Source organism: Sciurus vulgaris (assembly GCF_902686455.1).
Source record: "Sciurus vulgaris genome assembly, chromosome: 12".
NCBI lineage: Eukaryota > Metazoa > Chordata > Mammalia > Rodentia > Sciuridae > Sciurus > Sciurus vulgaris.
Genome location: NC_136473.1, coordinates 101,581,749 through 101,608,280, shown reverse-complemented (window position 1 = coordinate 101,608,280; position 26,532 = coordinate 101,581,749). Strand labels below are relative to the sequence as shown.

Here is a 26,532-nt window from a genome sequence, read left to right as displayed (position 1 = left end):
TAAGTCCCAGCAGCCAGGGAGGCTGGGGATTTTATTTTGTGGGTTCTACTTTAGGTGACAAAGCACTGGTGACCATGGTGGTACACAACTGTAATCCCAGCAGCTCAGGAGGTTGAGACAGAGGAATTACAAGTTCAAAGCCATCCTCAGCAACTTAGGGAGGCCCTAAGCAACTTAGATTCTGTCTCAGAATAAAAAAGGACTGAGAGTGTGGCTCAGTGATAAAGCACCCCTGGGTTCAATTCCTGGTACCAAAAAAATAAGGTGATGAAGCACTGTCGAGGCAAGAAATTATCAAATACCAGTGAGCTTTAAAAACATTCTCAGGCTTCAGAAAACATTAAAAGTATAGTTTAGTGGATTCGTAAACCAGTGACAGTCATTTATTATCATTATCAAGTATTATTTGCTGTACATAATTGTATGTGCTGTACTTCTTTATGATTAACAGCACTGTAGGTTTGTTTCTATCAGCATCACCACAAACACAAGTAATGGGTTGTGCTAACACTTTGTAACAGTTACGACATCACTAGGTGATAGGAATTTTTCAGTTCTACTATCATCTGTGGAATTACTGTTGTATGTACAGTCGGTCATTGACTGAAACATTGCTCTGCTGCATGACTCTTAAAAGAAACACTCAGGCTGGAGATATAGCTCAGTTGGTAGAGTGTTTGCCTCACAAGCACAAAGCCCTGGATTTAATCCCCAGCACCAACAAAGAAAAGAAAAAAAGAAAAAGAAAAGAAACAGTTTGACCAATAATTGTCTGTATTTCTTTAAAAGTGTCCAAATATTGCCAGACTCCTATTGACATATAACTCTGTCTTCAGAAGTCAGGGATGCAATGAGGTACCACCTCACATCCATGGGCTGGCTATTAAAAAAACATAAGATCAAATATGTTGGTGAGGATGTCATATATTGTTAAGCCATAAAAAGAAAGATTCTGACACATGAATGAACCTATAGGACATTACACTAAGTGAAATAAGCTAGTTTCAAAAGGACAAAGAGCGTATGAGTCCACTTTTGTGGGGTGCCTAGAGTAGTCAGAATTATAGAGACAAAACGCAGAATGGTGGTTGCCAGGGACCAAGGGTTAGGGGGATGGGAAGTTGTTACAGAGTTGTAGTTCAAAAAGATGAAGAAGTTCTGGAGAGGGATGGTGGTAAATGTACTTAATGCCAAATGGTTAAGGTAGTAAATTTTATGTGTGTTTTAACAGTTTTTAAAAACTATTTTTAAATAGTCAAGGGAATATAAGAAAAGGTCTAGAAATACACACACACATACTTCAACCAAACTTGGGCACCACTGCTTTACCTTTGAGGTGTAGAAATTGGACAGATGAAAGTGGTTAGGAATGAGTGTGAAGTAGTCACTTTATATCCTTTTGCACTTTGAGCAAAACTTTGAATTTTTTTTAACTATGATTCTTGTACTATTATTATATTTTTTTAATTAAGGAAAAAGGCAAAAAAAAAAACTTCCACAAAAATATCTGATTGGAGAAGGTAGTACAGGTGACTTATTTTCTCCTAATAGTCTTTATATTGTTTGAATTTTTAAAATTAGTATATAGTTCTATTATGAAACAAAAATGTTACAAAGTAGAACCATAAAAGATTCTGTTCCCTCCTGCCTAAATATTACTATATTTTCTAAACCATTTTTAATTGCGTTATTGATGATGTTTAGAATCCATTCATTCATTCATTCCAACATTCGGATTTTGATATGCATACACAATAATTAGAAAACACCTCTCAGGGCTAGAGATGTGTGTAGCTCAGTGGTAGAGCACTTAACTAGCACGTACAAGGCCCTGAGTTCAATTGCCAGCAGCACCAAAATAAAAACTTTAAAATTTTAAATGAAATGCTTTTACACATCATGTCATCCTTGTTTGTCAAAGTAAAATAAGTAAAATATCTGAGGCATAGATATTCCTAATGTTAAATAAATGTATTTTATAGATTTTTAGGTCCAAAAGAATTATTACAGACCTTAATTTTTTTTTTTTTTGTCCCCAGAACTGGGGATTAAACCCAGAGGCACTTTACCAAATAAAATATTTATTTAACATTAGGAATATCTATGCCTCAGATATTTTACTTTAACAAACAGATTATATCTAAATGCTACTAGTGATCTTACGCTAAAGACAAATGTAAAATATAATAGTTTAATTTCTTTATTGACCAAGATTATGTATTTTTTTTCTTGTTTTATCCTCTCTTTCTAGAAATACCAAGTGAAGAGGAATCTCCAGTACCTTCCTACTCTCATCTAAACAGTGAAAGCTCTATTCCAGAAGAATTGGGCAGTCCTGCTGTTATATATATACCATCTGAGTCTATTGTGCAGGAACAGCCAGGGAGTCCAGATCACAGTATACTTACTGAAGAAATGGTTTTTTCACAGGAACTAGAATCTTCTACCTCTCCTAGTAAACATGTAAGTTAATGCTTAAAGCTCCTTTAAAAAGAAACTTGTCTTTTAGGTTTTTATTAACAGTTATGTTATTCCTATTAATAACAACATTGAGGAGTTAGAGGTGTAGCTCAGAGGTAGAGCACTTGCCTAGCATGCCTGAGGCCCTAGATTCAATCGTCAGTACAACATAAAAATAAATAAATAAAATAAAGGTATTAAAGAAAAAATAACAGCATTGACTATCCCCCATACTTATAGTATATAGATTGTAACATTTGAATAGAAACAAAACTTTTAATTTACTCCTATAGATTTATAAATATATGAATTATAGCTTTAGTGGCAGTTACAAGATTATATGCTATTAAGTCTATTAATATTTGAGGGGATAGGAACCTCTAAAGTCTGTAATAGAGATAATTCGTTAAGAACAACACAAGTTCTTTCTAAAGTCTGTTTTTTGTCTTAGAAACAATAAGATCTTAAATCATACCAGAGTGCCTTTACTATAATTTAGCTAACAACTGCTAACTCGTAATCAGAATAAAAGTAATAATTTTCTCTATTTATAACAGATCTGAGGGATGGGGATATAGCTTAGTAGATAGAGTGCTTGCCTTGAATGCACAAGGCCCTGGGTTCAATCTCCAGCACCACCAAAAAAAAAAAAAGTAAAACAGATCTGAAATGATTGGTTCCAAATTAGAATAATGGCCTTTATTAGAATGAGATTTTCTGTACTATCCTTAGCTCTGCACTTCAAAGAAAAAGGGGTTGATACAAACTCAAGATAGAGGGGGTTCTGTTTGGAAATGTGGGGAAAAGTCTCCATGCTGTATATGTACTAGGAATGGATATCCAGAAGGATGTTCAACCCTAAAGCAGCAGCCAATGATATATCTGTGGAGAATGTCACACAGAAAATGAAGTAAAATCCAGAGACCCAATCAGATGCAGAGAATGTGGATACAAAATAATGTATAAGAAAAGAACCAAAAGATTGGTGGGTTTTGATGCTCGATGAAACATGGGAATTCAGTGTTTTCCTTTGTATTTGGATTTGACCCTTTAATATTTCTCATTATTGCATAGGTTTTCATTTAGCACACTTGCGAATACAGCTATATACATTTGATATTATTTTATTTCATTTTCCAAACCAAATTGTGTTTAGGTATTAATAATTCATATAAAGTTTTTTGTTCTTATAAAGTATATCAAGCATAACAATTAGATATTTAGTAAACATACACATTGTTAGTGCCTCTTAGTTTAAAAAAAATAGAATATCCTTTTTGGAGTCTTCATTTTTAATATAGATGTGAAGAATTATCTGCATGTGGGACTGGTACTGTGGCTCAGCAGTGGAGCACCTGCCTAGCACGTGTGAGGCACTGGGTTTGATCCTTAGCACCACATAAAAGAAAATAAATAAATAAAATAATGCTACATAAAAAAGTCTACCCATTCTGAAAAAAAAGAATTATCTGCATGCCTGTTATTGAAAAATGAGTCAGATTCATGTGTGTTATAGCACCCTAAAGGTTTGGAGGAAAAATATTTTTATTCAATGAAGAACTGATTTCATGTTATATTGAAAATACTATATTACAATATTCTTGGGCATATATTTGAAAACAGTGTTTTAAGATTTTGAAAAGCTTTTAGTCAAATTATTATGTTGGTGATTTTTAAATTATGTGACAATAATAGATTTCTTATATAGATAATTCACTCATAGCATAATTCCTACCTTCTAGGAATTTACAACCAAACTGCATTTTGACATAATTCTGTACAGCATCATTACTGAGGTTCATGATAGCTATAGACTTATTGAATAGTAAAAATAAGTTTTTTTGCTCACAAGAAAATTTATCAAGGAAATTAAAACTATTAGTGTCTTAAAGTGTTTTTTATAAATAAAAGTTAATATTTATCGAATGTGACTCACCTAGTGCCAGGTGGTATACTAAATGCCTTACATGGATTATCTCATTTGATCCTTACTATGATCCTATAGACACAGTTATAATGCCCACTCTGAAGATTAGCAGGCTAGGAAACCTGTCTAAAGTGACAGGGGTAGGAAGTGATAGTAGCATGGAATCAAATCAGACATTCTCACTTCTGTGTGATGTCAGAGTAGAGATTTTGGTTTTTTGTGGGAATCTTATTACGCTCTGTATTTTCCCTCTTCCTTTCTTCCCATAAAATTATTCCATAATTACTATTTTTAAATTAAAAGAATAAGGAAGGTAACTATTATAAGCACTTTTAATTTATTATAATTTTTTTAAAGCATACCTTTTTTGTAATGTTTTTACTATTGTTAAAAAAAAAAAGAACAAGATTTTGTTTGTTTGTTTTTTAACAATGCTGGGGGTCAATCCAGGGCCTTATGCATATTACGCATTCACTCTACCACTGGGCCATATCCCCTCCCTGAAAAACTTTGAGGTCTTATCCATTTGTAGAATTTGTAAATTTATCATTTTTTGTGTCATAGTTCCTTAAAACACTTGTGAATATTAACTTTAATTGGCTGGTATCTCATATTTTAAATAGAATTCTATATCAATATCACAAATAATTCCTGTTTGATTTTCTGTTTATATAGTCACCTCCCAAAAGCTGCACATCTGTGTCAAAACAGGAGTCTAGCAAAGGAAGTCATAGGACTGGAGGAATATGTCGTCTGCCTGTCAGATCCCAGCAACACTGTTATAGTTGGTCTGATGAGTCATTATCTATGACACAGTCAGGTAAGACTAATTATGAGGAGATTGTTTTCTTTGTACTACATTTGAGTTCCTTTTTCATAAACTTTGTCTAACCACATGCTAGTACACTCTTATCCTTTGTTGCATTTGTCAAGTTTTTTTCTTGCCAAGATTAAATCGTGTAATTCTTTGCTTGTTATTGATAATTATATCCTAATTTTCACAAAACATGATAAACTGTTTTATTCTCATGTATAGTAGGCATTTATTCCATCAAACCTTTGTTCGATCTTCTTCTGTCAAACACTGTCTGTGTTTCCATAATACTCCATACACCAGACAGCACATATTGTAACCAGCCATTGCTCAGCAGGTCTCCCCTACTAGTCTATAAATTCATGAAGGTGAGAGTCTATTTTATTAACAATTGTAGTGCTGGGACCTAGCAGGCATTTTGCATTGCACATGGTAGGTATTTATTAAATATTTCTTGAATGAGTTAGTGATAACCATGAGATAGATGGTGATGGAACAGGATGGCCCAAGTCTCAAAGGAGGAAAAGTAGCTGGGTGTGGTGACGCAAACTGTCATCCCCGTGAGTTGGGAGTGAGGCAAGAGGATCACAAGCTGAGGGCCAACCTTAGCAATTTAGTGAGAGATCCTGTCTCAAAGAGGACTGAGGGTGGCGGCTCAGTGGTAGAGAACTTCTGGGTTCATTCCCCAGTTCTTAAAAAAGGGGGGTGAGGAGTATAGAAATAATAGATTGAAAAATGGCAGGGGGAGCACTGTCTGTTTCCCCATAACCTCTACCCACAATTTCCTGTGGTGTATAGATGATGAAACATTGAGCACCTCTCCTCTGAAAGGCTTCAAAGAGTGCATTGACTGAGACAATGCTCCATTCATATAAAATGAAGACTAATATTGTATTGAGTATAGCTACATTAATTATATCGATAGGTATGATGAATATATTACCTTTTGAGCTCATTTTTAGTTTTATTTTGAGAGTAGACATTTAGTAAAGAAAATCTGGGGAAAAAAAACTTTGGGGAAAGGGGTCTTCAATCCTGAGCTTTCATGTTCCATGTTTCAGACAATAGTAAATCATGACATTTTCTCACATCCATATTCAGTAGACCTCCTGTATTATTTTGAGTAACTGCATAATATTTCAAAAGGTAGGTGTACCATGAATATTTTCCTGGTGTTGGTCATTTAGATGGTCTCAAATTTTTCATATTTGCAAATAATGCAACAATTTTATGTATATATATATATATATATATATAAAACACATATACAAACACACACACATGTTTTATATATATATTATTCAGTTTGGGTCAAGAAGTTGAAGAATTTTGTCTTTCATATTTATCTTTGGGAAAGTTATTAATACTTTTTTATATTTTATGTATTCTGGTGAATACTTACATCTGGTTGAATAACATATCAATTGTCATAAATTTGATATGTACTTGGGAACATGGGTTCTTATCTTGGATCTGTTACCAACTGGGAACTTTCTTTCCATACCAGATTATCTGTTTTTATCTGAAGCAAAGAAATAATGTTCTTTTCCTTTGAAAATGAGTTCTGTACTAAGCCTTAATGACAATATATGTAAAATACGATTTTATTGATAAAATTTATTCAAGTAAAACTAATTTTAGAAAAATAGCTCTGAGATTTCTAAACTATAGATGCATTCTACCTATTTATGACAAAATCATTAATAGTATTTATAAGTTTTAATGTGGTAGGGTTATATAATACCTTTAATTTAAATGATGGAGAGTTTGTCATCATCCAAGTAAATACAATCAGTGTATGAGCAATAATCATCAACTTAATCAAATTATTCTGTCCAGACTATTTTCGTCTTAATGTGTTTCAACAAACTGAAGTATCATTTTTCTGCCACTTTCCATTTCTTCCACCTCCTAAAAAATTCTATAGAAGAGAATTCCATAAAAATAGCATAGTATTCATCTAGAAGGTTGGCTTGGATTAAAATTTTTTTTTCTAGAGATTCTCTTAGATGTTCTTGACAATTAAAAAAAACTATGCTGTAATACTAAATTTTGTTAGATCATAACGTATTGTCATTCACTTTTGTAGGCTTTTATTTGGTCTCTTAAAAATACAAATTTAGTTAGTAGTTGAATATACAAACATTTCTCAAGGTCATTCATTTAAAACTGTTGAGTTTTTCATGAGCTGCTATCGAGTCTTCACACCATAAAAAATGTTTTTCATAGAAAAAGTTGGCTTATGCAATTTCTAAAATATATTAATTAAAATAATCATTTGGGAACAAAATTTAAACTAAATCTGTAGGAGTATAAAGGTCTCCTACAACAGTTAATGAAGCAGTATCTCAAAGTTTTGGAAGCACACAACTCATACCAGGCTAACAAATACATGGTTTTAGGAGATCCAGAGTTTTGGGTTTATACTTTATCTTAGAAAGATTATGATTTTTAGCTTAGGCTGCAGTTTTCGAGTCCTTGTATTAGAATCATCAATTAAATCAGTATAGAGCTGGCCAGCGCTTTAAAATTAGAAAATTTTAATACTGAAACCAATCATTTTCTTGAGAAATTAAAAGAAAGCAGGAGGAAGGTAGATGCTCAGTTCCTTTCCCCTTATCACCACCTTTTCAGTTTTTTTTTTTTTGTGTGTGTGTGTGGTGCCGGAAATTGAACCCAGGGCCATGTGCATGCAAAGCAAGCAGTCTATCAACTGAGCTATATCTCCAGCACCTCCTTTTTTAGTTTTAAGCCAAGAAATATGCTGCCTAAAACATGGCTACATAGAAATTTTTTTTTTATGTTAATAATATTACTACGTCCATTTAAAAAGTATTTTAATAAATTATTTTTGACAAATTTTAATATGTACAATGTGGTGTTTTAAAATACACATATTGTAGAATGCTATTCATTAACATGTACGTGACTTCATATAAACTGTAATTGTGATGAAAACATTTAAAATCTACTCACGTTATTATAACTATAGTCTTCTCTTGAATTTATTTCTCCTGTCTGCTGAAATTTCATATTCTTGTGTTTTGTTTTTTTTTTCTAAATAGGAAACACTTCACAAATTTGCATGTCATCCTTGCACAGGTGCCATGCTAATCTTCTCTGTATGGTTCCAGTTTTAGTGTATGTGCTGCTGAACTGAGCACATGAAATTGCATATTCTTCAAACATTTCCTTAGCCCCACTCCAGCCACTGGAAACCAGCATTCTGCTTTCTGCTTCTATGAGTTCAGCTTTGTTAGATTCCACATATAAGTGAGATTGCGTGGTATTTGTCTTTCTGCTTGACTTTTTTCACTTAAACTTAATGTCTTTCATGTTTATCTGTATTGCAAATGACAAGATTTCCTTCCATCTTTAGGCTAAATAGTAAATAAACCACATTTTCTTTGCACATTTATCCATGATGAACACAGATGGATAACTTTTTGTTGCTATTGTTTTGTTTTTATAATATTTCAGGCACTATGCCACATGTTTTAAGTACCTTATTTAATTGTCACACCAGTTCTAAAAATTGGTCAGGTCAGACATCTAGGTAGTAGATCCAGACTTTACATTTTTTAAAAAGTGTCGATCAAGAAACAGTGAACTTATGATAAGGGCTCAGAATAATACTACTGCTGGTATGAGGCAGGTAGAACTTTCCTAGTCCATCTTAAGTCAGTGTCACAGAATTGACAGGAACTCAGATTTTGTTATTTCTAGCCCAGGTATTTAGATCACACTATTTTTAAAAGACTATAATCTTTTTGCATTAAAATGAATTTCATAACTAGTTTTTATACAGTTTAATATGAGGTTCCTGTTAAAAACCTGGTTTGTAATGTTGTAGTACACATCTGAGTCTTCAGTTTTGAATAAATAGTATCTCTGTTCTAAGGCTATTAAATGTCTCATTCAGCATTAGTGTGTGGAAATGACACCATTGTATGGTTCCAGGAGGAGGTGTGAGGAAGTCATTTTTATACTATGTAGTTTCCATGTATAGTGAAATAAGCAGTGTCTTTAAATGATACCTGTTTGTTTTCATGGCAGGTGTATAACACATAATAAAGTGCTTTTTCATGATATTACCATTACTGGTGTGTGTATATACTGCTGGGGAGAAAATAAGAGTTAACTAGCTTCAATTCAGTAATTTAAAAAATTTTAAGAACTTTGAAAGAATGGTTACAGCAGAGTTCATTTCTTTATAATTGGTCTCTCTTTTTTATGTGGTATTAAGACATCAGCTGACTTAGTCTATCCGAAATGATAAAATTCCAGTTGGCTTTAATATGGCTTTAAAAATACTAAACTATATGTTAATAATTAAGGAGTTGGTTAGTAAAATATGATTATCTGGTCAACAGAAATAATTCCTTGGGCTTGGGATACAGCTCTGTTGGTAGCGTGGTTGCCACGTAAACACAAGACCCTGGGTTCAATCCCCAGCACTGCTAAAAAAAAAAAAAAAAAAAAAGAAAGAAAGAAAGAAAGAATTCCTTATAGAATATACAAATTTTATTAACCAAAAAATTTTCAACTTCAGCTATGTATCTTAGCAAGACAGGGTACTTCAAGATTTTCTTAAAGTTTCAAATAGTAAAATAGTACAATTAGACAGTGAAAATCAAAGAGAAGAACCAAGAAAAAAAGGAGAACTTATGGAAAATAAAGGATTCATTCACTAATACAGTTTTAGAAGCTCAAGTTTAAGTATTACATTGACTTTAAATGAAGTTTCATATTAACTGCTTTTCTTAGTGGCTACTCAGTTAACTTTATTCTTTAGTTAAAACTGAAGATTTTGCATTTATTTCAGAAACTACATCTGATCAGAGTGACATTGAAGGCAGAATCAGAGCTCTCAAGGATGAGCTGCGGAAAAGAAAATCAGTTGTGGACCAGTTGAAGAAGGAACAGAAAAAAAGACAAAAGGAAAGACTGAAAGCCCAAGAAGCCAGTTTGATCAAACAGTTAGAGGTTAGACTTTAGAAAAGGGGGTTAGGGCTGGGGTTGTGACTCACTGGTGGAGGGCTTGCCTAGCATATGTGAAGCACTGGGTTCTATCATTAGTGCCACATAAAAAATAAATGGATAAAATAAAGGTATTGTGTCCATATACAACTAGAAAGGTATTTTAAAAGGGGGGTTAATGTACACGTGAAGCCCAAAATATTTTTAATATTGTTCAAAAGTAATGGATTAAAAATTTTTTATGTTAATATGGTGGCATGTTTTATCCTCTTTTTTAAAAATCTGAGGATATCTAAGCATACTTTTGCTTCTAACATTAAAATATTAAAATGTTGAATGTTAAAATATTCAAATAAAGTGTTTGTGAATGATTAGACTTATGAAAAACTGATATCCCTGGTTCTCTTAAATGAAGAACCATTAATAATGGTATATAAATAATTCTATCTTTTTGAATTGTTTCTACTATTTTTTTTTTTTAAGCAGAGTAGTGTTTCATGTCACATAAATAAACTGTTTGGATGACTCTTAAGTGATAACTCTTTTTGGGGGGGACCACTGTACTGGGTATTGAACTCAGGGGCACTAGACAACTGAGCCACATCCCCAGTCCTGTTTTTTGTATTTTATTGAGAGACAAGGTCTCACAAGGTCTCACTAGCACCTTGTTTTTGTTGAGATGGCTTTGAACTTGCCATCCTCCTGCCTCAGTCCCCCGAGCCACTGGGATTACAGGTATACCCCACTGCGCCTGACCTAAGTGATAACTCTTAAGTTTGACTTTTCTCCCCAGCTCTAGCAACCTTTCTGATTCTGTCCCCCAGGCTAGTTTTTATTATCTTCCTCATTCTTTTTTCTCCTCTTCCTTTAGCCACTAGTTTCCATTAATTTTTCTTTTTTAAAGTTCCTTGCTTGTTCTTTTCCATTCCTACTGCTGTCATGCCAGTTGGGGCCCTTATGACCTCTTGCCTCCAGTATCTACATATTCTCTTAGATGCCCCTGTCTCTGACTGAGTCTCTATTACACATTCTGCAAGCCTAATGATAATAAATCACAATATTCATTAGAGAATCTGTCTGAACCTCTTAGTCATCACATGAATCCCTTTCCATGTCATCACCAGACAAGGTCATCATCCAGCTTCTACCTGAACTCTTCCAGTAATAAGAAATTTCAAGTTTTCAAGGCAGTTGGTTTCATCTTTAGACTCTTAAGTGCTAGGAGTTAGAAAGCTCAATTATTTTAGCCAAAATTTCTGTGCTTTTAATTTCCACCCATTGGTCCCTTGTGTAACACCTGTTCCTCTGGCATTTACTAATTTAATCATAAAATTGAGTGCCAGGAACTTAGCTACTTACACATATTTTTATTTAATCCTCATAGCAATGAGGTAGGGATATTATCACTGGTTTACATATAAGGAAACTGAGTTTTCAGTAAGATTTGTGATTTAACCAAGGGCACTGTGTCATAGGTAGTAAAGCTAGCATTTTAATTTAGCCCTAATTCCAAATTCTGTGCCCATAACTTTATACTCTCTTTCACACAGAAAACAGACCTGTTAATCAACCCAGAGAAAATAAACATTTACACAGTTGTATATACAATACAGTGATAGAACAAATGTAGCAATTTGCACATATGTTTAAAGGTAGGAAGAGTGATTAAGATATGTGACCACACTGGAGAGTTCATGTTCAGAAATAGTGGGAAACAAATTTTTTAAATAAAGATTAGCCAAATGTGGTGGCATACACCTGTAACACAAACTACTCAGAAGGCTGGGTCTGTAATCTTGAATAAAATAGGTATTGTAATCTTGAATAACATAGGTATTGTCTCAAAGAGTGAGAATTATTAAACTAGGGAATTTAGCCCAGAAAATGAAGAAGTATAATAGCTGGAGGTCTCCCCTTAGAAGTCAAAGTTAAAGAAGTTTTTTAATGCAGCAGGATATATAGATAGAGACCACTATTTCTTTTTAGGGTACGGGAGAGAGGGTTGCTGGGGGTCAAACTCAGAGGACAGGAAGGGAGATTTTATATGAAATCTTATTTACTAGTTGAACATTTTAATTTCTTACATGTACTATTTTATAAGATCTTTTTTTTAATTCTGCATAGTAACTCCTCTGATTTTTCTAAACTTAGTCATATGATGAATTTATTAAGAAAACTGAAGCTGAGCTTAGCCGAGATTTGGAGACATCACCAACAGCCAAACCTCAGATTAAAACGCTCTCTTCAGCTTCTGAAAAACCCAAGATCAAGCCCCTTCCACTACACAGGTACGAATTTACGATAGCATCTACAGTCAGCCTGGTTTGAAAAAGAATAAGAAAATATTTTTAGTAGAAGTTATCTTTTAACTAACTGTGAAATTATGAAAGTATTGTTTTATATTTTTGGTGTCACTAAAATAAAGGTGTTGTGTATGACAAATGCAAATTAATTTTCTAATAAGGTATAGATTTTTTAAATATGTTTTTAATCCTGCAGTCTGATGTAATGAAAATAGTACTCTCTAGTTAGTATCAAAAGTTGATGTAGATATTTTGAAAAACAATTTATCAGTGTTTAGAAGTCAAAAACAATTTGTAACCTTTGACCCTATAATCCTACTTCTGGAAAATTAGCTTGATAAAATATGGAGCACCAAAAATCTCTATATGTATGGATATTTTTGCCATAATGTCTTTTATAAAAACATTGGAAACAATCTTTCTATCTTAAGAATGGATAAATAGCTCAGTAAATTATGGTTCTGTTCAGGTAATAAAATATGATTCAGCCAGGAAACAAATACAGAAAATACTAAGTAGCAACACTGGAACATTGTACAGAATATATAACATTAGAATATATAATATACAAATGTAGTGTCTTAAGGTCCAGTTATAATATTTAAACAATTTTTTGAACAGCAAGGATTAGGAAAACCAGTGCTACTGAGAAATGGGGACATTTCAAAGAGAAGGCATTTGTGAATGATTAAAAGCAAAAAAAAAAAGAGAGAGAGAGACTGGTGTATTATAGAAGCCAATCACAATAGGATATTGCTGAAATTAGCATAAGAGAATGGAAAAATAAGTGAAAACCAAATTAGGAAAGCCTTTCACTCACTTATCCTTTCAATAGATTTGGAGTCTTTGTTGTTTTAAAAAGTATTTTTGTTACAAAATATATGCCCATTTACAATTAATTTAGCATATTTGAGTTTGAATTCTAACAATACTAATAGCTGGCTATATAACTTTGGGTGAAATTATTTAACCTCTCTGTGCTTCGGTTTTTAAATAGCTTATATCCCTATTAAACAGGGATAATAATACCTGGTTAATATACCTGTTATTAGAATTAAAAGATTTAGTTTAAGATAGGGCCTATAACACAGAAAGCATTATATATTAAATGCTGTTATTATCTTTATTATTAGAATATCTCAGAAACAATAAAAAAATTTAAATCCATACCCAACTATCTCAAAATAGCAAATATGAACAATTAGATATATTTCCTTCCAAAGTTTTTGCATACCTTTTGTTTGTATTTTTGTTACCTGTGTATTTTTTTCATTTTACTATAAATGTTTTAATTTCGAGATAATACACGATTAAATGGCTCTATAGCTTTCTTGCTTTTTTTTTTTTTTGTGGTACTGGGGATTGAACCCAGGGCCTTGTGCTTGCAAGGCAGGCACTCTACCAACTGAGCCATACTCCCAGCCCTTGTTTTGTTTTCTTGATTGGTTTGTTTCTTTTGTGATGCTGGAGATTTAACCCAGAACCTTGTACATGCTAGGCAAGTGCTCTCTACCTCTAAACTACACCCCCAGCACCATAGTTTTCAAATCAAACTGCTACAAATTTTAACCAGAGTTTGGGGGGGCGGTATAGCTCAAAGGTAGGGCATGGGCTTAGCATGTGTGGGCCCTGGAATCAATCCCAGCACAGAAGAAAGGTGGGAGGTAGAAAGAGAGAGAGAAAGAAGAAGATTTTAAGAGATCTTTCTGATTGTAGTGTAGAGGAATTTTAAAAATGAGTACGCTCAGAAGTCAGAAGAAAATCAATCTCAGCCAGACCTAAAATTAGCAGCAGAAAATGGAATAGAAAATAGGAGATGCGTTTTAGGAATATTTAAGAAGTAGACTTGACCAGTTAAAGTGCTGAATGGAGAAAAAGGGGAAATCTAGGATGATTCCCACATTTCTCTTAGGTAGTCAACTGGGTCAAGGTTCCATTAACCTAAGTGGAAAAGCAGATAGCTTTTTGTGGGAAGCCTATGATTTGGGGCTGAAATAGTAATTTTGAGATGTTGTAGTTCATATAAGTGGAATTATCCAAGAAATATGAGGATGATGAATAGGTTTATATAGTAACTGAAGCCGAGAAGGTATGCATTCAGAGAGAATAAAAGGAATCAAAGTACTGAATTTGATAAAATAGCAGCATTTAAGGCATTATAAAGAGGTAGGAAGCAAAAGCCAAATATTATGGTTTAGCAAAGGAAAAGGAGGAATCAGGAAAATGAAGACAGTGAATATAGCATTTCCTGTTAACTACAAAGAATTAGGATGGTAGAATGGGGTAGATTGAGTGAAGAATCAAGGAGGAAAATGTTTTGAGTTTTTTGTTTTTATTTTGAAACATTAGTAATATTTAACCTGAGGAAGTGTAAAAATCTCCAGGTGGAAGACTAAAGATTATATAGTAAAAGTAAAGCACTTGCCTAGCATATGCAAGCCCTGGATTCAGTCCCTAGACCTGAAAAAATAGAAAAAGAGAAAAGAAAAAAAAAAAAAAAAAAAAAAACCTCTAAAGGTGATAGTAAAGAGAGTAGATAATTGAGGAGCACCATCCGTGAGGCTGGGAGCAATTAGCTTTGGACAAGTGAGACACTTTTTCCACCCTGCAGACAGAAGGAAAGGCAGCTGGGATGACTGTGAATATTAAATTTCGAGGTAGAAAAGAAGCAAGATTATCTACTGAGAGTCATAAGTGCCAGAAGTAGACATGATGAAAATGTCCCAGGTTAAAATACCTCCTGTGGAGAAGAGGAAAGGCAATTCTTAGTTGTCTAAGAATATCTGCTTTTGGTTACCATTTATTACAATATCAGCAGTATATTTATTTCTGCTCATTAACTTTTCCACTTCAGATCTGAAACAGCAAAAAACTGGAAATCCCTAACAGAGCCAGAACGTTCCAGAGGATCTTTGGAATCTATTGCTGAACATGTTGGTATGTGACTAGAAAATATAAGTTGTATCTACACAGTCTAAGGATTTATGCAAAGTTCTATGAAATTCTACCCATACAACTTTTTCATTGAAAAATAAATTTCTTAAATAGATTATGTAACATCTTAAATTCTTATTTATTTATTTGTTTGTTTATTGAAGAGAACTTGCTATGTTGCTCAGTCTGGTGTTGAACTCCTGGGCTCAAGTGAGCCTCCCACCTTAGTCTTTTTTTTTTTTTTTTTTTAATTAATCTTAATTGTCCCAAAAACTGAGGTATGAAGATCAAATGGCTGCATATATCATCAACATCTCTAAATTCCTCCTTAATCAGAGTTCGTATCTGATTATGTGATAAATGATTATGTACTTTTTTAGTTTAACTGAAAGATAAAGTGATTGAAAATAAAGTATAATTCACTGAAAAAATAAAACTGAGGCATAAAAATAACCTGTCTCTATTGCTATTACTATAATAAATGGTAACAAAAGGCATCAATGACAAAGTAGATTTGAAATAAAAATTTAATTCTTTGTTAACTCATTTTTATCGTAGTTGCTAGTACTTTATAAATTTGGCTTTAAGTGCTATAGTTGCAGAAATGTTTTTTCCTTTGAATTTTTTTTTTAAATTTAATTCAAGAGCTTGGTTGGTCTCCAGGAAAATTTATCCTTTTAGTAAATACATTTGTACCTCCCTCCTTGTTTTCTTTTCAAAGAATGTTTAATATCCTTCATTCAATATTGTTTTTCCATGATTCGAGAATGATTACACAAAGCAGTGACTCCATAAACTTTGCTCCATTTTATTCACTATATAAGTTAAGACACAACTTAAGAAATTATTCCAAACTTTAAAACATTTTTAAATGTTCTATTTATTTTAGTCATAGGATATTCTTATAAAAGAAAAACTTATGTGATAAACAAACAGGTCATATTTATTGACCAGTTTTTCTTCACCAAGATTTGGCTTTTAGTTTGGTCCTAAGAGTCAATAGATTGTGATGAAATCCTTTTAATGTGGTGATTTTTTTTTTTTTTTTCTTTAAGATGCTTCATTGTCAGGTTCTGAGAGATCAGCATCAGAAAAATCTTTATCTGCATATGCGAAGAGAATGATTGAATTGGATAGTCGAACTGAAGAAAGTTTGCAGACCCCATCTCCGGTTCTCAGATCATCAAGGAAAACCAGGGCAGAATCTGGAGATTCTTTAGAAAATGTACTTTCATTACCTCAGCCCAAGGAATTAAATGCCTCTACTAGAATTCTTGGTGTATTGGATGCCAAGGTTGAAGAGTCTAATCAGAAATCAGAAATACAAGAAGTAGAATATGCAAAATTGGAGAAGAGTGAGATTGAAGGTGCCTATTCAAAACTGTCTGGGAAATCTGATGTCTTACTGAAACTGGATCTGAAACAGGGAGACTCATCTGAAACCCTTTCACAGAAAGATCTTTCTTTAGATTCTGCCAATGTTCAGAAGGATTTAGTTAGATTATCCATTGAAAATCTTCATAAAAAAGAGGAAACATTGAAAGAGAAAAAATCAGATCAAGATATAGGTCATAGTGCAGACATGCAGTCAGGAGAAGACATTCATGAGCAAAAAAACAAAGAGGAAAAGAACTTGTTCTTGTCAGAACATCATTTTGCTCCTAAAGACTTGTCATACTCTGAAGATTTTGAAGTGTCTTCTTTCAAGAAAGAAATTTCAGCTGCATTGCACAAAGATGACTCTGAAGTGTCATCTTTGTTGTCACTCAGGAAAGACTCTCAGTCTTGCAGAGATAAATCACAGCCAACAAGGAGCTCTAGAAGTAGAGCCACTGGCTTTGGTAGTGATGATGAAATTAGTGAGTGCCTAAGTGGGAAAAGCCTTTCCATTCATAGCAATGTCCATTCTGAAAGACTGTTAGAACTCAAGTCCCCTACTGAGCTGATGAAAAGTCAGGAACGCAGTGATGTGAAGCATGAACAGGAGGTTACTGAAGCCCCTTCCTTGGCTTCAGTTTCTGTTGCAGATGAGTTACTTGATTTCCACATTGGCGATAGGGTGTTGATTGGCAATGTTCAACCAGGAACTCTTCGATTCAAAGGTGAAACTAGTTTTGCTAAAGGATTTTGGGCTGGAGTGGAGTTGGATAAACCTGAAGGAAATAACAATGGAACATATGATGGCATTGTATATTTTGTGTGCAAAGAGAAACATGGTATTTTTGCTCCTCCTCAAAAAATATCTCACATTCTAGAAAACTTTGATGACTTTATAGACATAAATGAAGATGAAGACTCTTATTCAGATGAACAATATCAAAACTATAGTCAAGAGCAAAAAGACACAGAGGGTCCAAATGATATAGAGAAAGATGGAGTTGGATGTTTTTATGAGAAATCTCTATCTAGTTTGCATAATATAGAAGCCTCAGTGAATAGAGAGAGAAGCCTTAAAGTAGAAACAGACAACATACAGGACATTTCTGGAGTACTTGAAGCCCATGTTCATCAGCAAACTTCAGCAGACTCATTGATTTCTTCAAAGGAAAACAAAGACCTTGTTTCTGGTGCCACAGGAAAGGTTTCCATTGCTGCAGAAGATGATACTTTAGATAATACCTTTTCTGAAGAATTGAAGAAGCAACAGCAATTTACAGAAAAGGAAGAGAACCTATTTTCTGAAGTTTCTGAGAAGCTTTCTACTCCACTTCTAGACCTTCTGACAAAAGAAAAAAACCAATTAGAAGCCCAGCTGAGGTCATCACTGAGTGAGGAAAAGAAGTCAAAGCAACAACTGGAAACAGTCAACTTACTGACAGACAGTTTACTGAAAGTCTTTGTGAAGGACACAGTCAGTCAGCTACAACAAATCCAGAAAGCTCGGAATGAGAAAATTCAGCTTAGTAATCAGGAGTTCCTTGATGATGACCAAAAGAAATTATCACCCCAGGACCCATCCCACAATCTTGAGCAAGAGTCACCCAGTGTTCCAAATTGCTTCTTAAGGTCTGAATTAGAAGATGAGAAAGAAGAGATCTCCTCTCCAGATATGTGTCCCAGACCTGTAAGTATTTCATCTAGAAAAAATGTCAATTTACCTTGCCTGTGTAGTACATTTTAATTCTTTGGTTCTAGATAGGTTATGTTCTGACATGCTCTTCATTAGATAAAGATGATATGCTACTTTTTAAAGGCCATGTAGCTTTTTTCTGTTTGAAGTGTAATTGTCCTCTGTTATGTCATGAGTAGTCACTATAGGGTTGTCACAGTCCCTCCCAGGTTTATGGGAACTGAAACATCCATTTAAACTGCTGGGTTAATAGCCCCTGCATACTTTCCACAATTAGATCCCATCTGGGTTCTCTGAAAAAATTTATCCTACAGAACTTTCCAATGGTTCTTGTCAGTGCAGTATTTTTTTTTTTTTTTTTTTTTTTTTTTTTTTTGCCCATGAAATTGTTTACATGTCTGCTCAGTCATGGTTGCTCTGAAGAGATTATCAGTTGTGATGCTGATTCTGTTAAAACTGAAATATATCCACTATGACATATACTTAGACCATCAATTTGTTTAGGTTTCCCCTAGACAGTTGAGCAAAAGTAATGATTTTGAGTAACTTGAACCAGATAATCACCAAAGGTGAGAAATTTTTACATTCCATTTCCTTATCCCAGAGATAGTCCTTCAGAAATGGAATAACGATACCCACCCAAAAAAAAAAAGAATCAACAACATTTTATTATAAATTGAATGATAGGTCTAAATAAGCATATTAGAGGGAACAGGGTAAGTTTTTATTGTTCATTAGTAGCCCCCATATTTTAATTTAGCTTATTTATAGAGAAATATTAAAGACATACTTTATCTTAAAAACTTGTCAAGAAATTAGAATCACTAAATCATCCCCTATTTGAATGGTTCTGTATCTATAGGAGAGCCCAGTGTTTGGTGCCAGTGGGCAGGAAGAGCTCGCTAAGAGACTTGCTGAACTTGAGATCAGTCGGGAGTTCCTGAATGCTTTAGGAGATGATCAAGACTGGTTTGATGAAGACTTTGGATTGAGCTCTTCTCACAAGATCCAAAAAAATAAAACAGAAGAAACAATTGTACCTTTAATGGCAGAACCTAAAAGACCACCCCAGAAGCCATGTGAAACATTATTGGCAGTCCCACATACTGCAGAGGAAGTAGAAATTCTTGTACATAATGCAGCCGAAGAACTTTGGAAATGGAAAGAATTAGGCCATGACCTTCACAGCATTGGTATTCCTACAAAACTGCTTGGCTGTGCCACTAAGGGACTGGATCTAGAAAGCACTAGTAAAAGGGTCTACAAACAGGTATGTAACATGGAAGGACGATTTTAACTTTTAAACTTCTCACCCATTGTAATGTGAATTCTTAGTCATTTTGTTTAATTTTTCTCTATCAAGGCGGTTTTTGATTTAACAAAAGAGATTTTTGAGGAAATATTTGCTGAGGATCCCAACTTAAATCAACCTGTTTGGATGAAGCCATGTAGAATCAACTCTAGTTATTTCCGACGAGTGAAAAATCCAAATAACCTTAATGAAATTAAGGTAAGTACAAGCTATAAAATATCTCCTTTTCTATTTGATTTCATATATGCAGGTCTATAAAAACTATAAAAGCAGGTACTGTTCTATATTATTCAGGGTCTGTCCCATAGTGAATATTCAATAAATATTTGTTGATTCATTGATTCTATGAGCAGTGGGTCTAAAAAGAACCCTACATCTTCAAGCTTGCTAAATCTGATGGTCTTTTTTATATATGTATATATGCACACACACAATTTATGATATTTAAGGAAAATTTTTAAAATACCTAGGAAGATAAATTATTGCAACTTGTGTGTTTTTAGGTGACTATTTTGGAATTTAATGATAGATATAATGTTCTAGAAATACATATGAAAACACGCCATGTATTTGTCTTTTCAACATGCCAGCCCTGGATACATATATGATACTTTTCCATCTTTGATGTTGGAGGTTTCTAATTATTAATGTGGTTTTGAAATATAAAGGATAATAAGATGATATACAAAAATAATTGTAATTTTAGAAATCTCTGAAAAAATTGAGTGTTCAAAAGCAATAAGGACTTAAAAATTTTGTAGTCACATTGGTGACTATTGTCTATTCACGTTTCCTGACTTAGCAAGGGTTTCATTTCTAGAGCAGTGCTTCTCCAACTGTAATAAGCATCAGATTATCTGGGGAGCTTGTGAAAATGGACATTCTTATTCAATAGGTCTGGGGTAGGAGCTGAAACTCTTATTTTCCTGAGCTCCCAAGTGATACTGCTGCTGGTTTTAGTACCATTCTTGAGAAGCAAACCCCACCTCCTTTATATCCCATAGTACTAGGGATGGAACCCAGGGCCTCAGTATGCTGGGCAAGAGCCTTGCCACTGCATAGCCCTACCACTGTGCAAGTAGCAAGATTTTAGAGTTGTGTTTGCCAAGCTTTTTTGATCATAGAAATAGAAAACCTTTTAAAAATACTTTATACTGACAGAACACCAATAGATATTTATGATATGTATGTATACCTCATGAGTTGGCAAACTATGGCCCTTGGACTAAACCCAAGCTCACTGTCTTTTTATAAATATTTGGTGGACCACAGCCATGCCCATTTATTTACATATTATCTGTGGTTGCTTTATTGGCACAGTGGTAGAGTTGAATAGTTGTAGCAAAGACCATGTGGGGGCTGCAGCTGTAGCTCAGTGGTAGAGCATGTGTAAGGCACTGGGTTGATCCTTAGCACCACATATAAATAAATAAATAAATAAGTAAATAAAGATATAAAAAAATACAATAACATTTTTTTAAAAAGACCACATGGCCCACAAAAACCTGAATTCCTTTGCAGAAAAAATTTGCTACCCCTTAGCTTAAAGTAAATAGTTTTTTTTCAAAATACACTTGCATACTTCATTCCTTCCACCCTTCCACAGTTGATAAATTCTTTTAATGCATTGTGTGTGTACTTGTGTGTAGGTGGGGAATGATGGGTTTTGGGGGCACAATAAGTAGTTCTAGAACCTTCTCAGATAATTCTGATTCATAAAAGTGTTCCTCCCCCAATTGAGATTTTTTAAAAAATTTTTTTAGTTGTGGATGGACACAATATCTTTATTTATTTACTATTATGTGGTGCTGAGAATCAAACTGGGTGCCTCACACATGCCAGGATTGAGAATATTGTGGGTTTTTTTGCTCCCATTTTAATTTTTAATTTGTTTAGAGCATTATAATTATACATAGTATTTGGGTTCATTTTGACAAAATAATACATGCAAGGCATTTGATTGCAATCCCCATTCTGTCCCCCTTTTCCTTCCCTCCTCCCTATTCCTGTTCTGCCTCCTCTCCTCTATTTATCTTCCTTTCACAACTTTATTTTTTTTTTATTGATATTTTCTACGTATATATGAGAATGTTGTTTTTTAACAGAAGCAACTTTGGTGGTAATAAAGCAAATTGAAATAAGATAGATAATATGCCAGCATCAGTTTAGCATGCTCCCCACTAATTTTAGTCTTGAAATGGTATTTTGTAAAGTTGTTTTTTAAGGTGACAGTTAAGTTATTGTTAATAGTAAAGTTATGCTTCTCATACCGAAGTGTTGATCAATAGCTTTCAGTGTATGTAACATATTCAGATATTGGTGCTTCAAAATAAAACTACCCCAGATAAAAGCTTGCATTTTTCTGATATAACATTGCTCCCAAAAATTTCTTTGGACTCTTTCTAGTTCAGTTATTTATTTTATACTTTCTTTGGTAGTATTATCAGCTGGGAGTTAGCTAATGGTGACTATTTGGGCAAAGGGAACTCCAAAGTGATTTCTTTCTTTACAGAATCTCAGTGGGTTTTACTTTTTTATGTTGTATAAAAAACCAAAACTCTTTTTTTTTTTTTCCTCCCTGAGATGGAGTTTCACTATGTTGCCCAGGCTGGTTGCAGACTCCTGGGCTCATGAGATCATCCTGACTCAACTTCCTGTGTAACTAGGACCACAGGCCTCCCCACCTGACAAAATTTCTTAAAGAATAAAATCTGATCATGGACGCTTTTCCTTTTAAAAGTAGAACTTTCTAAGTAGAACTGCAAGAGGAAGAAATTTACACGATCCTTTGTCATAAATATTTGAATCTTACCATAAATTTGTCTACTGCATTGTAAGCACATAAATCTCAGGAACTTTGTTGTTCTTGTTTCATTCATTCCTTTGTTTCTGCAGAACTTCATAACAACTGAAGTACTCAAGTTGTTCAGTCTCAAAAAAGAGCCAAACCACAAAACTGATTGGCAGAAAATGATGAAATTTGGAAGAAAGAAAAGAGACCGAGTGGATCATATCCTGGTCAGTGTATACAACCAATTTTTATTTTGACCACATCTTCTAAAATCAAAATGTAGATAGATAGTGAAAGGAGAAAGGATGTAATCTATCTTAAGTCCATAATATTAAAATCTTAAAGGCTTCCTTTGCTTATTTCTACCCCTCAGTTTTTGGAAGTTGCCTTCTTTGTATTTTGCAAGTGAATGTTTCATTTAATCAAGAATATTTTATGGAGACCTTAAGAAATCAAAACCATTTAATACAGTAAATCGAAGAGAGACCAGTGTGAATTCTGGAGCCAGGGTATCAAGAGTTTGAAAATCCCTGTTCTGCATTTGTGTAATCTTGGACAAGTTTACCTAACCTTTTTATGCCCTATTTCTCTGTCTACAAAATGAAGATTATAATAAGTACTTGATCAAATTATTAAGAGGATTAAATGAGTATTTATATACAGTCATGCATTCCCTAATGATGGGGATATGTTCTGAGAAATATGTCCTTAGGTGATTTTGTTGTTATGCAGACATCATAGAATGTACTACACACACCTAGATGGTCTGGGTCAGTCACTCTGCACAGCCTCTTGATGTAATCAGGAGACAAGGTGAACACAAGCTGTACGAGGCTGCTGGGAGGACAACATGGCATACTGTGTTGCAGTAAACCTTTTATGATTTTTTTAATAAGTAGAAGGAAATACACTCTAAAATTATGTTAAAAGAATAGTATTATAATTGTTTAAGCCAGTAGCAGTCATTTATTATCATTATTAAGAATTATTTACTATTCATAGTTGTATGAGTTATACTTGTATATAACTGGCAGCACAGTATGTTTGTTTACACTAGCATAACCATAAACATATGACTTTGCTAAGGCCATGATGTCACCAGGCAATAGGAATTTTATTACTCCATTTTAATCTTATGGGACCACCATCATACATGTGGTCTGTCATTTACCAAAACATCATGATGCAGCACATGACAACATGTGTGAAGCACTTTGAATAACTAGCTCCCCATACATAACTTAGTAAATATTAGCTGTTCCCATCTCATCATTACCCAGAATTTTAACTGGCTAGAATTTACTTGGTTTTTGAAATATATTTAAACATTAGAAAGTGTTTTATCAAAAAAAAAAAAAAAAAAAAAGAAAGAAAGAGAAGAGAAACATTATCTTTTATCCTTTCTTCCCTAAAAAAGAATGCTAAGTAGTAGCAAACCTTAGGAGATTCAGGTTTACCTTTTGTATAGTGCTTAAATTTATGAATCTTCCTCATAGATGCACCTCTCTAGAGCTTCATTTACTCAGTAATAACTATATTAGATGACATTTTTTTTAGTGTTTTTTAGTTTATCATTCTCTGTGATCCCCACAATAATTGTATGAGCTGGAAAGGACTAATCCTTTTTTCTGTTTTATAAATGAAGAAATTAGATTTAAAGATGTTAAGTGACTTGTCTAGCAAATAATAACCAAGATTTTAACCACCTAATTCTTCATAGATCTTTGCCTCTCAAGAAGGTGTATTTATTCCATGTTTCTACAGTGTTTTAAAGTTTGAATTTTTAATTTCCAAGTGTGACTCCCTTCATTTCTTAGGAATTAAAAAACGTATGTTAAAAGACATTCAGCTAACCTGTCACTTAAATTGGTCATATCCCCTGTAAATTACCTCTATGTACACATTAAGTCAAGAATTCTGCTCATTAAGGACTGATGTTTAAATGGTAAACAAAACAACAAAACATAGACATTGCCTTAATGGATTTCCAGTTTGCTAACAGAAACTAGCCCATAGTATATAATTTACATAAGTGTGTAATTATAAATTAAGCACTAAAAAAAGAAGAATAAGGTGCTGTTGTTAAAGCATAAACCAAAAGAAACTGATCCTGAGGCAGGCTTCCCTGAAGAAATGACATTGAACTCAAATCTTAAAAATGAATAAGCTTTGCTGGAAACAGTGGCACCCACCTGTAATCCCAGCAGCTCAGGACGCAGAGGCAGGAGGATCAAAAGTTTAAAACCAGCCTCAGCAATTTTAGGAAGGCTCTGAGCAGCTTAGTAAGATCCTGTGTTTAAAAAGTGGGGGCTAGGGATGTGGCTCAGTGGTTAAGAACCCCCCCTGGAAAAAAAAAAAGAAGCACCCCTGGATTTAATCCCTGGTACAATAAAAAATAAGAAGAAAAATAAGCATTAACTGAGCTCTGTGGTAGAGACAAGAAGGACTCAGGGAGAGCAAACCACAGTTAAAAGACCACAAAGCGTCCATGTAGCTGGAGAGGAAGGGAGGAGGTAGCTTAAGGTAAGCTGGAAAAGTTCAAGAGAATCTGTATCGTGCAGGACTTTTTTAAGCAATATTAAGGGTTTGGGATTTTATCTTGAAAGCAAGGAGCTTAAGCAAGAATAATTATAAGATTAGATTTGCAGTTTTTAAAAATCATGGAGGAACTGGGCTCAGTGGCACATGCCTATAATGCCAGCTGCTCTAGAGGCTGAAGCAGGACTGAATCATAAGTTCAATGCCACCCTGGGCAACTTAGGGAGACCCTGTCCCCAAACAAAATTTTAAAAGGGACTGGGGATGTAGCTCAGTGGTGGAGCGCCCCTGGATTCAATCCCCAATATCATAAAATTAAAAATAAAAATTCATAGAGAGTGCTTCAAAAGAAACAATAATAGGAAGGAACAAAGATACCAAGAAGGTATTATAGGTGAAAGGTGGCTGCTTAGGTGTATTAAAGTAAAATACCTTAGATAAATTTGTCTTGAGCACATGTCGAAATAAAGTAAGAAACTAGCATAGGTAGCATACAGTTCAAAATAACATAGGAGGCAAAGACTTAATACATAAGGCTTTCAGCTAGTTCCAGACTTTCTCTTCATGAGATTATAAAAATGCTGTTTTGACAGTGGAAGGATTAGGAAGGATTAAATATATTGGAGTAGGCAGGGCAGCAATTTGGAGCCATCTTCAGACCTGATTATTAACCAGAAATAACAAGTAATATATATAAGAAGTGAGTAATAAGCAAATAAATCTATGGCTCTTTATTAAATGTATCAAAAACAAACTTTGGATTATACAGAGGGGAGTTGGGAGAGGAGTGGGGCAGTGGGGATGGGAAGGACTATAGAAAGAGACAGATATTATTACCCTATGTACATGTATGGGAAAAAATATTTTAATAAATTAAAAAAATAATAAAAAATAAAAATATGTTAGTGGATAAGCAAAATAAAAAAGATCTAAATTGTGACATCAATAACAGTGTATATGTGGGGAAAAATAAAAGAGTAGTGATTTTTTTTATGTCATTAAAGTCAAGTTGTATCAGATTAAAATAGAATATTATTATAGCCAAAACCTGCTAACCTGGAAAAGTTCAGTCTCTTAAGGGACTTTGGACATTCCTGTTTTCATCTATTGTTTGTGATAATTTCTGTTGATTCTTTTATTCTCTGAAGACAGTTTTCTTGCCTTTATTCCAAACTTTGTGCAGACTGCCACACTCTGATTTGAAGTATGTCAAAATTAAAATGCTCTGGAATCATATAACTTTTACCTCAATTGAAAAAAAAAATGTACCAAAACCAGGGTATTGTACCCTGACAGTGGAGACTTCCAGCAAATGCCAAATAGTCAGCTAAGCAGAGACATTTCTCCAGTAGTTATCAGAATTCTCAAATATTAAACAAAATCTTTCTCATGCAAGTATAAGA

General features: G+C 33.8%; 1 protein-coding gene and 1 pseudogene across 8 annotated transcripts in view; both read left to right on the top strand.

Annotated features, from left to right (window-relative positions):
• CEP350 (centrosomal protein 350) overlaps positions 1 to 26,532 on the top strand; it is a 140,552-nt gene that overhangs the window by 103,381 nt on the left and 10,639 nt on the right. For all 7 annotated transcript variants that reach the window (XM_079105902.1, XM_079105904.1, XM_079105903.1 and 4 more), the window contains 9 exons: positions 2,252 to 2,463; positions 5,063 to 5,207; positions 10,027 to 10,187; positions 12,333 to 12,469; positions 15,339 to 15,421; positions 16,474 to 18,482; positions 19,351 to 19,758; positions 19,852 to 19,998; positions 22,696 to 22,818. In XM_079105902.1, the coding sequence (XP_078962028.1) occupies positions 2,252 to 2,463; positions 5,063 to 5,207; positions 10,027 to 10,187; positions 12,333 to 12,469; positions 15,339 to 15,421; positions 16,474 to 18,482; positions 19,351 to 19,758; positions 19,852 to 19,998; positions 22,696 to 22,818 (3,425 nt within the window). The remainder of the gene's footprint in view (positions 1 to 2,251; positions 2,464 to 5,062; positions 5,208 to 10,026; positions 10,188 to 12,332; positions 12,470 to 15,338; positions 15,422 to 16,473; positions 18,483 to 19,350; positions 19,759 to 19,851; positions 19,999 to 22,695; positions 22,819 to 26,532) is intronic.
• Positions 2,475 to 3,592, top strand: LOC306641086 (DNA-directed RNA polymerases I, II, and III subunit RPABC4-like; annotated as a pseudogene). The gene has a single exon. The product of its transcript is annotated as a DNA-directed RNA polymerases I, II, and III subunit RPABC4-like (transcript).